Here is a 13,786-nt window from a genome sequence, read left to right as displayed (position 1 = left end):
AAACAAAGTATTAGTTAAAAAGATTTATCGATATATAACTTCTGTACGAGTAAATCACTTTATATATACATATACAAATACATGTTTGTTTATTAACAATGTTTACAAATTGTACTTGGACACTTATTTTTTAAACTTCTGTATCTGCGGTGCACTTATCTTGACTTTTCCGGGAATATTTCTAGCTATTGTTTCCTCTCTTACAGCTTTTAATAAGTCTTTTTCTTTTGAAGTGATTTCTTTATCTTTCATAAAAACTGTCATAGCAGTCTTAGCTGCTTTTCCTCTCTTACCTGTACCTGGCGTTAGCTTTACCTTAAATCTAAAATATTGTAAATATATAGTAAATAAAAATTTTAGTGTAATTTTATATAAAAATAAACCTGTTTAGCTTACTTATAATTTAATACAGTGTTGTAGGGTGCTATAACGGGCACAGCAAATAACAATTCATCTTCTGAAACAGGTTTTCCTGTTAACTGATCTAACATATTTACTTCGGGTCCAGGACCTGGATCTTCTTCTTCAATGTTTTCTACAATTTGAATATTTTGTGGTGCAACTGGTTTCGCCATACCCTTCTTCTTTGTTTGTTGCTTTGGTCCAGATGGATCTTTATTTTTATTTTTTCTTTTATTTTCTTTTGCAGCACCTGCTGACTAAGGATCATTACATTATTATGTGAGAAGCTCTTTTTTGTAGCATAAATGTCATTAATTACTAAGAGATAATATTTACTTGAAGAACTTGCATAGATAATTTTCTATCTTCTTCATCTTGATCTTTATATTTTTCTTTCATTTTTTTTAACCTGCCTTTTTGTCCTCGTTTTAAAACAACCTGATCGTTTTTTTTAGGTTCTATCTCAATCTTTTCTTTATTGTCTTTTTTAAGAGGAAGCTTCTGTTTTATTTTAGAACTCTTTTGCATATTCACAGCATTTATTATTACGGGCTTATCATCACCTAAATAAATTACATCTAAATCCTTTTGTGGCATCACTGTTGACTGATTATTGTCAACATGTAATTTCACCCTATAAATGTTATTTCAATAATTAATTATATAAGTAACATAATTTTTAAACATAAAAAATTACGATGAATAAATCATAGAATTTACTTTGAACCAGAAACGTCAATTCTAATTTGTGTATCGGGAAATTGAACTAGATTATTTTCTTCATCACTAACATCTTGATTAACATTATTTTCTTCCATAATTATATCTACTTTAGATTCCTCTTGAATAGGATTTAAATTATTCTTATTTTCAGACTGCTCATCTATTTAATATAAAGGTATACAATATGAATTAATAATAATGAAATTTATCTTTTTATGCATTTACGTATCATTTATACATTTATATAACATAACATTTTACCTTCTTCGGAATCCCCTATTAATTCGATTTCTCTATCTTCTTCAATAAGAGAATCTGTGTGTTCACTTTCATCATCAATAATTCTGACTCTTCTTTCATCTTTATGTCTTTCAATTGAACTTTCTTCTAAACAAAATAAAAATCCTAACCCCATCACTAATTGACAATGTGGTAGGTAATTCTTTTTTCCACGAATCATAAAGGATCCAGTAGTAAGATATTCACCAGTTGGAGCCGTTTTAGATACTTGATCATTATTGACCCACCATGCCCCTGCTACTACTTTAGCATTCCATGCAATACTAATATAAAAATTATAATGTTTTTATAATAAAGACATATTAGTAAGATATAAGCATTTATGTACCTGTAAGCAACAGCCATTGTGCCCGCTTCAGCTAAAGTTTTTGGAGGCACTGAGTCACTACCAGGATTTTTAATAACTACAGAACTAGCACCAGTTAAATCCGCGTGAACATATATATCTCCAGACTTAAGGTATCTCTTTACTATCAATTCATTTTGCTGTTGATCCCTTCCACCAATAACTACAAAGTCACAAAATTATTTTATCATAAATATTATATGTTTTTTATCGACTTACCAAGATAATTCTCAGAACTAATAAACCAATAAAATTTTTCAAACCAATATATTTTCCTTAGTTTGTTAATACTGTGAATAGTTTGGACTTCTTTTAGCGTTTGTTTTATCTTCTTTTCTGCCGATTTTAGGGCCTTATCTTGCGATTCTATTGTTCTTTGTTGCTTTTTAGCTGCCGATCTCTTTTGATTATAATACTTTGTAGCATTTCCAAAAGCTGTATGTGCTAAATCAATGTCAATTAACATAGGTTTTAATTCTGATTCTTCATCACTATCTTCATAAGGATCATGTAATAGTAAAGAAATATGATTTGTTTCTAATTTTAGTTGTTTAATTGCAGATGCAACTGGATCTCCTCTGCTCTCTGCTTCTTTTAACAGCACTTTTATATCAGGCCAAGCCATTTGATTGGCAAGGGCACTTTGTATGGCTAATATAGCATTGTCCACCAAAGTTTGATTTCTAGAAATTAGTTCAGCTTTTTGTTTATCTAATTCTTGAGTTTTCTCTAAATTTATTAATCTTTGATCATGATCCTTTTTTACATTTTCTAATTTTTTAAGGGCATCTCGTTCTTGTTGCAAAGCTTTTAAGTCCAACTTTTGACCTTCCATTGTGGAAAAATATTCATCTACTGCAACATCAAAAGAATCAAATTCCTTGTATGGATAATCTGTATATTGTTCAAATAAAAATGGCTGAAATTCAATATTGGTATATATGAAGTCTTCTTTGCCATCTGCAGTTGGTTTTGATTCTTTTTTTTGGATAATGTAACCTTTTGAAACATTTTTTCTAGCAAAATCCATCATTTCATTTGCATATTCTAATGCCAGAATTAATTTTGGCATATGTTCTGCAACATTAAAATCTTTGCCAATTTTACAACCCAGCGTAAATCCATGTTTTAATAAAACATGATCAATTACACTAGCACCAAATTTTACAAGAGGATTTAGTAATTTTTTCAAACTTTCTCCTGCTTTAGCACTCTGTAGGTGTTGTTGTATATTTTCTATCGGTGGCATTGTATTCTGATGAGCATGGTCCATATTATATTTCTCTTCAACAGCAAATCTAATCATTACATACTTTTTTAATCTCTCATAATTATACAATAATTTCACTTAATGTTTAACTTGCATTATAACTTACCTGATCTTATCTCCTTCTGTATGAGGCCTCAAAATATTTAAAATAGTCATTTTATGATCTGTCAACACTATGTTCCCACGATCATATAATTCTAAAATTACATGATATGCTGCTTCACCACTTCCAAATTGCAAATCGATCATTCGATCTACTCCTATTTGAGTGAGACTTTCAAGTCTTTTATTCTTAAGGTGTTTACGCATCTACAAAAAAAGCATGACAAATAAATGTTTTTCTAAACAAATCGTCCAGATCTTATAATATAATGTACCTTCATCGAAAATCCTGATGGTACTGCATTTTTAGGCCATTCAAATGCCGTTGTATGAATTCTATTACCAGATTCTAATAAAAGGACACATTTTTCTTCACTTCGTTGAAGACGTATGAGATATGTTCGATGATCAATATCGTAGATTTGATTTACGCGCATACCAATAAACCTAAACGTTAAAATTGACATGAAATTATTTAAAAACACTTATCTTACATACTTCATCTTCTAACCTTTATGCACGAAAAACAACATTTTTACATTTACTTACTTTTGCAGCTCACATATCGTACAAGCAATGTCATAGGAATTAAATCTCGTTTTCATTTTTATACATATATTATTCCTTTTTAATTAAATTACTGACAGAACTTATTTTCATCTGACACTTAACTCTCACGTTGCATACGTATCACGCATCAGTACACACACACACACACACACACAGAGAGAGAGAGAGAGAGAGAAAGCTGCCATATACTTATATGTATATATATATATATGTGTACACGTGCAAACTCACATTTTTGCAATATTTATCTTTTACAAATATACTTGCAGTAAATATGAAGCAAAAGTAGTCTTAAAACATACGTATGTATACTATATCTAATGTATATATCTATACAAATAAAATTTTTATCATAATGAAATGCTATATTTAACGACAAAAAATTATAGGTACATAAAGGAATGCAAGGAATTTTTTTTACATTTTTTTATTCAATTATATGAATAAAGTGTAATATGAAATTTGCAGGTGTTAACGATAAGATTTCTGGTATCGTGCTCTTGCACCTGGACCACCAAATTTCTTTGGTTCACACCGCCTTGGATCAGCAACTAAAAGTGTACGGTCATATTGAATAAGGATATCTTTTACTTCCTTTTTACTTGCTTCATCAACATCTACAAAAAAATATTTCACATCAATAAAATGTATTTGCAATATGCTTATATGCATCTAATGTTAAATCTTTCATCAATACTTACACTTTTGATAATATGCCACAAGAGCCTTAGAAATAGCTTGGCGAATAGCATAAATTTGTGCTACATGACCACCACCATTTACTCTTACTCTAATATCAACTCCAGAGAACTTTTCCTATACAAGAAATCCAATAAATATAATATTACTAAAATAAAGACGTCCTCAACATAGTCAATATGAAGCACCGCATCAGTATTATGATTTTCATAATCATAAACAGTCATTTTCGGAATAAGAAAGCATCACAGGAAAATATAAAGAAAATTTTGAAAGTTATTTTTCTGTCATTTAAACGAACGTAGATAGATATTTTTAGAATTCAATGGAATTGACATATTATCGAATACTTACTTTGCCGAGTAACAAAATAGGTTCTTGTAATTTATACTGCAATACTCGAGGTTCAACCAATTCCAGGGGACGTCCATTTACTCGGAGATTTCCACGGCCTCGTTTGCAGTAAGCGACCGCGGTTGCGCTTTTCTGTAAATAAACGTGTACATTTAGAAGAACACGCGCAAACATAACCCTACTCGTTTTTTGGTACTCAACACTCACTTTGCGTCCGAAGACTTGGACTGATTGTATGGGTTCTTTCTGTTTCTAAAAATAAAATTAAATGTCAGCTTGAAATCGAATTGAATACTTATCTCATATACAGAACGAAAAATTTATAGAATTTGGAATAGGAAAAACCTACCTTTTGCATGTTGCAAAGTTCGTCGTGGAAAGGAAGTTGAACGGTGTTTGTTGAGCGGCCTCGATGTTTTCGGTACGAACTACACTAATCAAATTCAAGCTTCAAATGACTTCCGTTTATAAGCACAATTCAAAAACGATTCGAGATCGATTAGTAATTAAACAAGTTTTATATTTATTATCAAGTTAGTATAGAAAAAAGGGAAAAAAAGGATTACATTTATGTAATTCTGATAATGGAAAGATAATGGAATAATAATAAGATAAAATAATGGAAATTAATATAATTGTATTGATTAGATTTTATATTGATTTAATATTGATTAGACATTAGTTTAATTTTATATAAGAACAATAACATTTTTCTAAATAATTCAGTACAGCATGTGTAGAAATGTATACAAAATATTACGTTCTGTTACAAAATACATCTCGTTTGGTCGATTCGTATCGATCTAACAATCAGGTACATTATGTCTATAATTGCAACCATTAAACGATGTATCAAATACAAGATCAGTGGGGCAGCGGAATCTACTAATAACATATTTGTTGTATGCTTTTTGACAATAGTAAAATATTGAACAATCTTTTGGATCTCGAACAAAACCTTCCTGTGTGCATACAGAGTCAGACGGTGTTGATGATGGCAGTGCTGTAGTTGATGATGTCGGTAATGGTCTTGTTACAGTCGATGGATCAGGTTTAGGCAATTTTGTAGGAGTAGAAGTCGGAGAAGGAGGCGGAACATATCCTTTCAGTACCCTGTTTATGCTGCGCAGAAGCGGATATTTATCACCACATATGCCATGAAAGTCATCCGTTTCGACGCTCCACATCATTATACCTCCAAGTCCTTTGGACATGACGTATTTGGCCTTCTCTTCAAGAGATCTAGGAACATAGATATATTATTTTCTATACATCCTTATTTCTATATTTTTTATCTTTCTTTCTATGTTTTCATAAAGCGAATACTTACATGACGTCGTCATATCCAACCCATTGGTTGTCTTTGAAAGCATAAGGCACACGTTGTTCAGGCTCGCGTTGTACGGTCCATCCCTGCTTAATATACTCGCAGATTTCGTTGTAACCAAGCATGCCACCTTCTCGCGTATAAGGACCAGCCTTTCCAGGACCAATGGTTGGAGAACCTATCGTATTATACGCGGAATTCGACAAGGTAAAGGATCTACCGTAAGCGGGAACACCAAGAATGAGCTTGTCAGCTGGTGCACCTTGTTCAAGCCAATATTGAACAGACGAATTCTAAAACGTAAATGTTTCATTTCAGAATCAATATATCGAATATTTTGTTATCAACTTCAATAAAAATTAAAGATAACTGAGAATGCGATTTTACCACGTTGAGCTTAGCTTGCTCTCCTGATTCCTTAGAGGAAGGATATAGAGGAGCGTTAATCGCTGCGAAATTGTTCCACGATCCATTCAAGTCGTATGCCATTAAATTAATAATGTGAGGATATTGTGAAACTTGCGAAATAAGATAAGATTTAGAAGCCGAGACTTCGGCAGCAGCGACCGCCACACTGAGAATGTAACCATGTTTATCGAATTCTTCTCTTAATTCTTTCAACATTGCAATATAGTTTTCTTTGTCGGCCAGTTTGCCGCCACGCTGGTTCGGATATTCCCAATCGAAGTCGAAACCGTCGAAATCATACGTTTTCAAAAACTTTATCACGTTCTGAACGAATCGTGCACGTACGTTAGGATTCGCTACAACATTAGAATATTTCGTGGAACCTTCGTTCCAACCACCTATTGCTATCAAAGCCTTAGTTTTTGGGTTCAATTGACGAAGTCTGGTGAATTTTCCATAACCATCTCGGCCGTTTGGCAGATCTAGCCAGCTATCTAATATTCTAACGTTACCATCCTCAGAAATACCAACGAAGGTATAGATTATATGAGTACATAGATTTGGATCTATGTCGGTCGATTCGAATTGTCCACGTCCATTACGATAAGCTGCCCAGCTACCATAGTAACAAACTATCTTCTCTGAATATTAAAAACGGATTACGATATTGCAACTTAAGTTGTTTGATATGGCAATTACATAGAAGAACAGAACATATCCGGTATTACGAAATTAATGAACTGATTAAATACTGATAAGGAACTTCAAAAATAATAAATGTATTGATTATTTGCCATTTATTTATCAGTAATCGTGTATTTGATACTTACTATCAGCCTCGATGATCGCAGTAGCGTACACTATAAAGGCAATTAGAAATAGTACCTTCGACATCTGAAAATAAACAATTTTTTTAAGTATAGTTCAATTAATAATTGAAATTTCACCAATGGAGATATATACAAAGAACGAAGAACTTAGTGTGACATGTGGTATTCTGACAAAATGGATATTAAAAATTCTCACTATGATTATAAAGTTTTCATATTTTTCCTTTCATATAAATTAAAATTCTTCAATCGTTTTTATATCGATCTTTAATTTTTTGTTTAAATGATTATCGATTTTAATAAGGCCATAGATATCATTCCATTAATTATAATTAAGAAAATAAAATACGTGAAAGAAATTCTTTAAAATGGAGTTTGAATAATTATAATGTCAAGCGTCTCGTTTATATATATTCCGAATATTTCTTTAATTTAAAAATTGATACAGACTCATATGTAAGACAAATTGCGATAAGTTGCGTTATTGCTTCTTTAACATGAAAGTGAAATAAAATAAAGCTAAAGAAAATAAAGCTAAAGAAAATAAAATGAATAGCTCTGTGAAAAGTAATAAGAATAGACAATATTGTTAAATGAGAATAAAAAGTTTTTAAGTGTATATTTTATGAAAAAATTTCAAAATTCCATAGTAAATGAAAATTTTATCTGTGTCAGATACAACATTATATAAACATTGAACACAAAATAAAGTTAGATCAAGATAGAAGAAATATTACCTGTCCGAAAATTGAAAAGTTTCACTTGTTTCAACCAGTATTGATATGTTATAAGATTATAAGGCAACTTGTCGCCTCTTAACTTAAGAAGTATTCCAAATTTATTTATCGTGTACAGATATCGAGTAATAATTGTTTCTTAGATTTCCTTAACTCAGACCTTTATATACCTACCATAGAAACTTCAATCGCAATCTGGACGCGTAATCGGAATTGATCATTATCGCTGTTTGTCTTTTTCCCTTATATCGTTGCATATCCTCCACCACTCCACCAGGCGCTTACTATGTTAAATATGACAGTTCCTTTGTACGAAGGAAACATTATGATGAAGTTAGCGCAAACGTATTCACTAATGTCTAAATCAACGATAACGTGGTGTCAAAGATGCGAAAATTGTAAATATTACATTTGCAAGTATTGTATATAATATTATGGAAAACAATTAGTTTGAACACGGTGTCTCAGTATTTCCTCACGTTGCATTACTTATCAGTTGTTTCCGAAGAATTCGCGAATCCGTGACTGTTCTAAATTAAATATTATGAAAGTTGATTTTACTGTCGGATGATACTTTGCCAACAAATTTCGCGCGCAAAAATATCTGATAAAAAGCGTAAACATGTACCATTTATCATTTTACTGTGTTATATGGGAAGTTTATATTATTTACATACTTATGAACATAATCTTAAACATGATACTATAAGGTTTATAAGAGTATAATTCAAAACTCACATAATTTTTATAAATACAGTTTTATTTATATATATACATACATTTCATAAGATTCTAACAATATTTTAATAAAATTATCTGCTACTAAATTATTGTAATGGAAATGAAGAAGACAAAATGAAATATTATTATAGATTTGGAATTTATAGAATTTTTAGAATCGTTTGTTTTTTATGAATTTATTGTTTCTTATCTGTGTCATTTTACGTATATACCTCCAATACTGTTTTGTATTTGGGTCTAAATCTGATAATTTCAATGGTTCAGTTCTGATTTGCCACAACCATTCAGGATATTCAGAATCTGGCTTTAATTTTATATCTTCTCCTTCTTTATAAATGTTTGATCCACATACATAATTCAATAATTTATTGACATCTTCTTCAACTGGTAAGTCTATTTTTTGTTTAATTCCTTTTACCTTCTTTTTATCAACAACTAAAAAATAAAACAATGTATTTATGAAATCATTTGACAAAAATGAATACATAAGTATTTAAAGAAACAAATTTTATAATAGGAAGTAACAATCTTTGTAAATTAAACAATATAACATGTGCGACATAACCTCTACTTTTGATATGAACATAGAAAGTTAAACTTATACATAATGATTTTACTAAAATGTATTTTTACCTGCATAATTCTTCACCTGTATCGTATATTGTATTGCAATAATATTTTCTGTAATTCTCGGTAATCGCAAAATAGATAGGAGAGACATGATATTAACCACAATGATATAAACGAGTGTCGACACTCATATGCCCAAAGCATTGAAGAAATCGTTCGAAAATTGAATCGTGAAAATCAACATGGAATACAAGGAAGTTCACGTTCTGTGCATGCGTGACATATTATTAATATCTTAGACGGAGACAGAAATACTCTATTCATCTCTATCTGTCTCACAAGAACGAGAACTTCGTTATCTTCCATGTTGATTTTTCACGATTAGACACAACTCAATTTTCGGATGGTTTCCCCTAGCGAGTGTCAAGACCTGTTTATACGATCGTCATGGCCGCAACTAATGCAGTTACATCTATGATAGTTATTCTTTGCTATAGTTATTTCATTACGCGGAACTTTTAAATGTTGACAACGGTAATAAATCAAATGCGCAATGACAAACAATAATCGTTAGGCTTATGTTAGACATAGTTTTATCATGATTTAATAAAAAATCCTTAGTAACTAACTGTAGACTATGATCATATCAATATTCTTTTAAATGATTAAAATTAATTTTATGATCCTGAGGAACAATATACTAACTCAATCCTTTATGTTTCGGTTATGTAATGCCAGTAAGCAGCGATAGAGTAACGCGGGTAGGTTTTATCATAAAATGATATAGCATATTGCATATCTCATAAAGAAGAATTTTTAATTCATACTTTTATTTTTACATTAATTTTCTTATACTATCATATCTCTTTTGATTTATATTATAGGATAATTGAAATAATGTTATTTAATGTTTTAGTCAAAAACAGTAGGTTTTGCTATAAAAGGAATTAAAGGAGAACCAATAGTTAGTCATACAGAAAATCAAGAAAACAATAATTTTTTGACAATTGCTCCTGCTTTACCTATTTTACCTGGAGCTCCTATACCACCAAAGTTATTTAAACGCCGTTATAATTTATTCAGGTATTTACTTTTTAATTAAAAATTATTTATGATTTTGGTACTAAAAATGTTTAAAGCTTTGTATATAAGTTTTACATATAGTCCAACAGATTCTCCATTTAACATAGAACATGATAAGATCGATGGTTCTAATGCAGTTACTTTACAATGGACAAGCGAAGGGAAGACTGTCATGGCAACAAGAACATCTGCAGAAAAAGAGAAAAGTCCTGACAGAATATGCCTTGATAGACGAGGACTTACCTCTTTTCCAAACATAATTGGGGAGCCACGTTTACGTTTATTATCTCTTCAACATAATCTTCTTACAAAGATTGAAAACTGTAATTTCTCTCAGTTAACAAAATTGGTGTTTCTTGATCTATATGATAATCAAATTGAAAAAATATGTAATTTTGAAATATTAGAGAATTTAAGAGTATTATTGATTGGAAAGAATAGAATAAAAAGAATTGAAGGATTAAAGCAACTTTCTAAACTGGAAGTTTTAGACCTTCATGGCAATCAAATTGTACAAATTTCGGATTTAAATAATCTTGTATCCTTAAAAGTGTTAAATTTAGCTGGAAATAATATTAAAACAATAGGATACCATGATTTTCAAGGTTTAGCATCATTAAAAGAATTAAACCTGAGGCGTAATAAAATTAAAAAATTATTAGGTTTTGATGAAACACCACAACTGCAAAAATTATATTTAAGCAATAATGATATTTACAAGTAAGCATTTTATAAACATATATAAAAGATATGATGCATGATCTAGTTATAGTAATATACTTGATAATTATATGTTGAATATTTAATATTTTAGAATTGAAGATATAGGAAATCTTGTTAAAGCGTTACAGCTTAGAGAAATAACAATTGATGGAAATCCTGTAACATTGAATGGGGATTATGTTTCTTTCCTTGTATCATATCTACCAAATTTACAATTTTTATCAGCTATGCCAATCACTGAACAAATCCGAAGAGCTGCTGTGGCATGGAGAACGACGAAGGAACAAAGTAATTCAACCTTTTTAAACCTTAGTGCACAAGTTTGTATGAATGCTCGAAGAGAGGAAATTATATCAAATGCTAAAATAAGTTGGGAACTTCTTAGATGTCATTCCAGATCATCCACAAATAATAGCAATAATAAAAACAATATTCGAAATAGTAATATTAATACAATGCAAATTCAGAAATCAAATAAATTCAATATATTAAAACCTAAGAACTTAGAAAAAGTAAAGTCGAAAGGTTTTGGGAGTTTAACATCTATAAATGAAAATATAGAAGCAACAAAAATAAATATAAAGAAAAGAAGTAATTCTAGCGATAATTTATTTCGATTAAAAGATACAACTAAAGCATATCCACTAGAATTTAAACTTCCACCAATTTTAGATTCTATCGTAGATAGTTTAATAAACAATAAATTTGATGAGAAAATAAAAAAAGATCTAACAAAGACGAAAACCGAAAGCGACACTGAGAGTACATCAAATAGTGATTCAGAGACTCTAGAAGGTCATGAAAATTTGCAAAGTTGTTTCAACTCTCATTTCTTAAACTCCAATAATTATGCTTCATCACACGATGTTAGTAAAATTGTTAATAATGAAACATTTGATTCCATTAATGTTTCCCCATCATCAGAAATAGCTGATGAAAAGAATGATCAGCCTTATGAAATATTGAAGTCTTCTAAGCTGTTAATGAATGAGAAACAAGATCTAACAAAAATATCTCAAAGTACACAGTTTCATAATCAGCATGGTCTAATTGATTGTCAATCAAAATCAAGCATTGATTCTTCTGGATATTGTTCTTTAAGTTCTAAAACTAATAGCATTGATAGTTGTAAGTCAGTATTGAGTGACCTTAGTACCTCATCTACTACTAAAAATATATTGCAAAAATATAAAAACTTAGAAAAAGACAAGAACAAGGTGAAGAGTGCACAAGGGAAAAAAATAGTATGTTATAAAAGTAATAAAGCAGCAGCTGCTAGAGCTAAGTATAAAGCCGTTACACCACCAAGTCCAATCCCATTACAAAATACATTAAAAGAAAGAGAACAAGGTATGAGGCAATTATAATATCTATATTATGTTATTACTCTTATATCATTATTAATTTATAGGAGGGGATTATTTAATAGAAATAGTTGGCCGTTGTTTGAATATTTATGGTCAAGGTGCATTGCGTTTTATTGATCGACTTTGGGACTCTTCAAAAGCTCAAGACGTTAATATAGTTAAATTTAATTATGTGCAGTTTAATGATGTAGCCAAAGTGTTGTGTAAAATAAAAAATAGATTTCCAAATTTAGAACATTTTATGTTCAAGGAAACTAATATTAGCTATCTTGGACAGCTCAATGCATTAGCTGAAGTGCAGGGATTAACAAGTATTCATATAGAAACTGGAAATCCAATTATATCAAAGGATTGGAAAGTTTATGCTATATTTCGGCTAGCTCACTGGGGCTTAAAAATTATCAATGGAAAAGAAGTAATTATACCTTAACTTTTCTTATAAGTCTGTATAACAATATTAAAAGCCAAGAATTACTAATTCATATTAATAGAATTAACAATTTTTTTTTCATAGGTCACAAATGAAGAAATTGATTTAGCAAATGAAGAATATGCTGGTCTTGTTGATATTGTGATGTGTTCACTGCCAGAGTCTTTATTACAACCTTTATTACAAAGACTTCATTTAGAAAAACTGCAAAGACAAACTGGAGAAATTACTGCCAAACAATTTTTACTTAACAGTGATCCAGCTCTAAGAAGCGTTGTTGCTAAGGAAGCATTGCAATGGAGAAAAGGAAGTATAACACAGGTAATCAACTATTCAATAAATATTTTTAGGATGAAAAAAAAATTTTAATTCAATTCAATTTGAATTTTTAAATAACTGCTTTTAACTGCAGGAAGATCTTATTTGGAGACACAGAGGAAAAATACATTTACTAAATTTAATAAACCTTACTGTAGATGCAATACAGAAGTTACAACTACTCGAAAACAAATGGCCACGTATTTTATATGAAATAATTCATACTACCTTGTTTGATTTTTCTGAGATGGACGAATATATGAAACGCTGTAGTAAAACACTCGAAAATGATAAATAACAATTATATCAGTGTATAATTTATTGTATATAATGTATGAAAAAGAGAGAGACAGGATTGATAAAATTGATTTGAATACTTTTCATAAAATTATACAGAATTATTGTTAAATAAGCTTACATGATCATATAAATTTGTATGAATTCACAGAATATGTTTTTATATATTCATATAGATCTATTAGTTTG

The 13,786-nt window shown here is 30.1% G+C and overlaps 5 protein-coding genes across 8 annotated transcripts; 1 reads left to right on the top strand and 4 right to left on the bottom strand.

The window, feature by feature from the left end:
- Window positions 1-8: 8 nt before the first annotated feature.
- Window positions 9-3,748, bottom strand: LOC117205355 (nuclear export mediator factor NEMF homolog). Its single transcript, XM_033443670.1, has 10 exons — window positions 3,693-3,748; window positions 3,419-3,590; window positions 3,148-3,350; window positions 1,991-3,069; window positions 1,754-1,934; window positions 1,387-1,688; window positions 1,123-1,285; window positions 739-1,036; window positions 397-659; window positions 9-322 (listed from the first exon to the last, which is right to left on the bottom strand). Exons 1-10 carry the CDS (start codon window positions 3,746-3,748, stop codon window positions 124-126), a joined length of 2,916 nt encoding a protein of 971 aa, XP_033299561.1. The 3' UTR covers window positions 9-123.
- A 376-nt stretch (window positions 3,749-4,124) lies between these two features.
- Window positions 4,125-5,240, bottom strand: LOC117205403 (40S ribosomal protein S16). The gene is made up of 5 exons (XM_033443757.1): window positions 5,116-5,240; window positions 4,974-5,018; window positions 4,767-4,898; window positions 4,415-4,529; window positions 4,125-4,330 (listed from the first exon to the last, which is right to left on the bottom strand). Exons 1-5 carry the CDS (start codon window positions 5,122-5,124, stop codon window positions 4,185-4,187), a joined length of 447 nt encoding a protein of 148 aa, XP_033299648.1. The 5' UTR covers window positions 5,125-5,240; the 3' UTR covers window positions 4,125-4,184.
- A 287-nt stretch (window positions 5,241-5,527) lies between these two features.
- LOC117205420 (chitotriosidase-1-like) lies at window positions 5,528-7,395 on the bottom strand. Its single transcript, XM_033443790.1, has 4 exons — window positions 7,332-7,395; window positions 6,481-7,142; window positions 6,097-6,386; window positions 5,528-6,008 (listed from the first exon to the last, which is right to left on the bottom strand). The coding sequence occupies exons 1-4, from the start codon at window positions 7,393-7,395 to the stop codon at window positions 5,570-5,572; spliced, it is 1,455 nt and encodes a 484-aa protein (XP_033299681.1). The 3' UTR covers window positions 5,528-5,569.
- Window positions 7,396-8,810: 1,415 nt separating this feature from the next.
- On the bottom strand, window positions 8,811-9,592 carry LOC117205430 (39S ribosomal protein L54, mitochondrial). The gene is made up of 2 exons (XM_033443802.1): window positions 9,443-9,592; window positions 8,811-9,244 (listed from the first exon to the last, which is right to left on the bottom strand). The coding sequence occupies exons 1-2, from the start codon at window positions 9,528-9,530 to the stop codon at window positions 8,961-8,963; spliced, it is 372 nt and encodes a 123-aa protein (XP_033299693.1). The 5' UTR covers window positions 9,531-9,592; the 3' UTR covers window positions 8,811-8,960.
- Window positions 9,593-9,667: 75 nt separating this feature from the next.
- Window positions 9,668-13,631, top strand: LOC117205414 (leucine-rich repeat-containing protein 49). 4 transcript variants are annotated; one of them, XM_033443779.1, is made up of 7 exons: window positions 9,668-9,913; window positions 10,296-10,462; window positions 10,544-11,182; window positions 11,277-12,535; window positions 12,597-12,967; window positions 13,067-13,303; window positions 13,395-13,631. In XM_033443779.1, exons 1-7 carry the CDS (start codon window positions 9,902-9,904, stop codon window positions 13,596-13,598), a joined length of 2,889 nt encoding a protein of 962 aa, XP_033299670.1. In that variant the 5' UTR covers window positions 9,668-9,901; the 3' UTR covers window positions 13,599-13,631. The 4 variants fall into 4 exon arrangements, with proteins under 4 accessions (XP_033299670.1, XP_033299669.1, XP_033299672.1 ...); XM_033443778.1 differs by lacking the exon at window positions 9,668-9,913 and adding an exon at window positions 10,004-10,140; XM_033443780.1 differs by lacking the exon at window positions 9,668-9,913 and adding an exon at window positions 10,151-10,189.
- Window positions 13,632-13,786: the final 155 nt, after the last annotated feature.

This window comes from Bombus bifarius, unplaced genomic scaffold, assembly GCF_011952205.1.
Source record: "Bombus bifarius isolate JDL3187 unplaced genomic scaffold, Bbif_JDL3187 scf7180000007990, whole genome shotgun sequence".
NCBI lineage: Eukaryota > Metazoa > Arthropoda > Insecta > Hymenoptera > Apidae > Bombus > Bombus bifarius.
This window is presented reverse-complemented; position numbering and strand designations above follow the sequence as displayed.

Coding starts and splice junctions, on each gene's coding strand:
- LOC117205430 (XM_033443802.1), bottom strand. CDS start 9,530: ATGTCTCTCCTATCTATTTTGCGATTACCGAGAATTACAGAAAATATT. Junction 9,245..9,442: donor ACAGGTGAAGAATTATGCAG/GTAAAAATACAT, acceptor TTTATTTTTTAG/TTGTTGATAAAAAGAAGGTA.
- LOC117205355 (XM_033443670.1), bottom strand. CDS start 3,748: ATGAAAACGAGATTTAATTCCTATGACATTGCTTGTACGATATGTGAG. Junction 3,591..3,692: donor ACGATATGTGAGCTGCAAAA/GTAAGTAAATGT, acceptor TTTAACGTTTAG/GTTTATTGGTATGCGCGTAA. Junction 3,351..3,418: donor CATCAGGATTTTCGATGAAG/GTACATTATATT, acceptor CTTTTTTTGTAG/ATGCGTAAACACCTTAAGAA.
- LOC117205420 (XM_033443790.1), bottom strand. CDS start 7,395: ATGTCGAAGGTACTATTTCTAATTGCCTTTATAGTGTACGCTACTGCG. Junction 7,143..7,331: donor TGCGATCATCGAGGCTGATA/GTAAGTATCAAA, acceptor TTTAATATTCAG/AGAAGATAGTTTGTTACTAT. Junction 6,009..6,096: donor GTTGGATATGACGACGTCAT/GTAAGTATTCGC, acceptor CTATGTTCCTAG/ATCTCTTGAAGAGAAGGCCA.
- LOC117205414 (XM_033443778.1), top strand. CDS start 10,111: ATGCCAGTAAGCAGCGATAGAGTAACGCGG. Junction 12,536..12,596: donor ATTAAAAGAAAGAGAACAAG/GTATGAGGCAAT, acceptor ATTAATTTATAG/GAGGGGATTATTTAATAGAA. Junction 12,968..13,066: donor AAATTATCAATGGAAAAGAA/GTAATTATACCT, acceptor TTTTTTTCATAG/GTCACAAATGAAGAAATTGA.
- LOC117205403 (XM_033443757.1), bottom strand. Junction 4,899..4,973: donor TCCAAGTCTTCGGACGCAAA/GTGAGTGTTGAG, acceptor GTTTATTTACAG/AAAAGCGCAACCGCGGTCGC. Junction 4,530..4,766: donor CTATTTTGTTACTCGGCAAA/GTAAGTATTCGA, acceptor TTTCTTGTATAG/GAAAAGTTCTCTGGAGTTGA.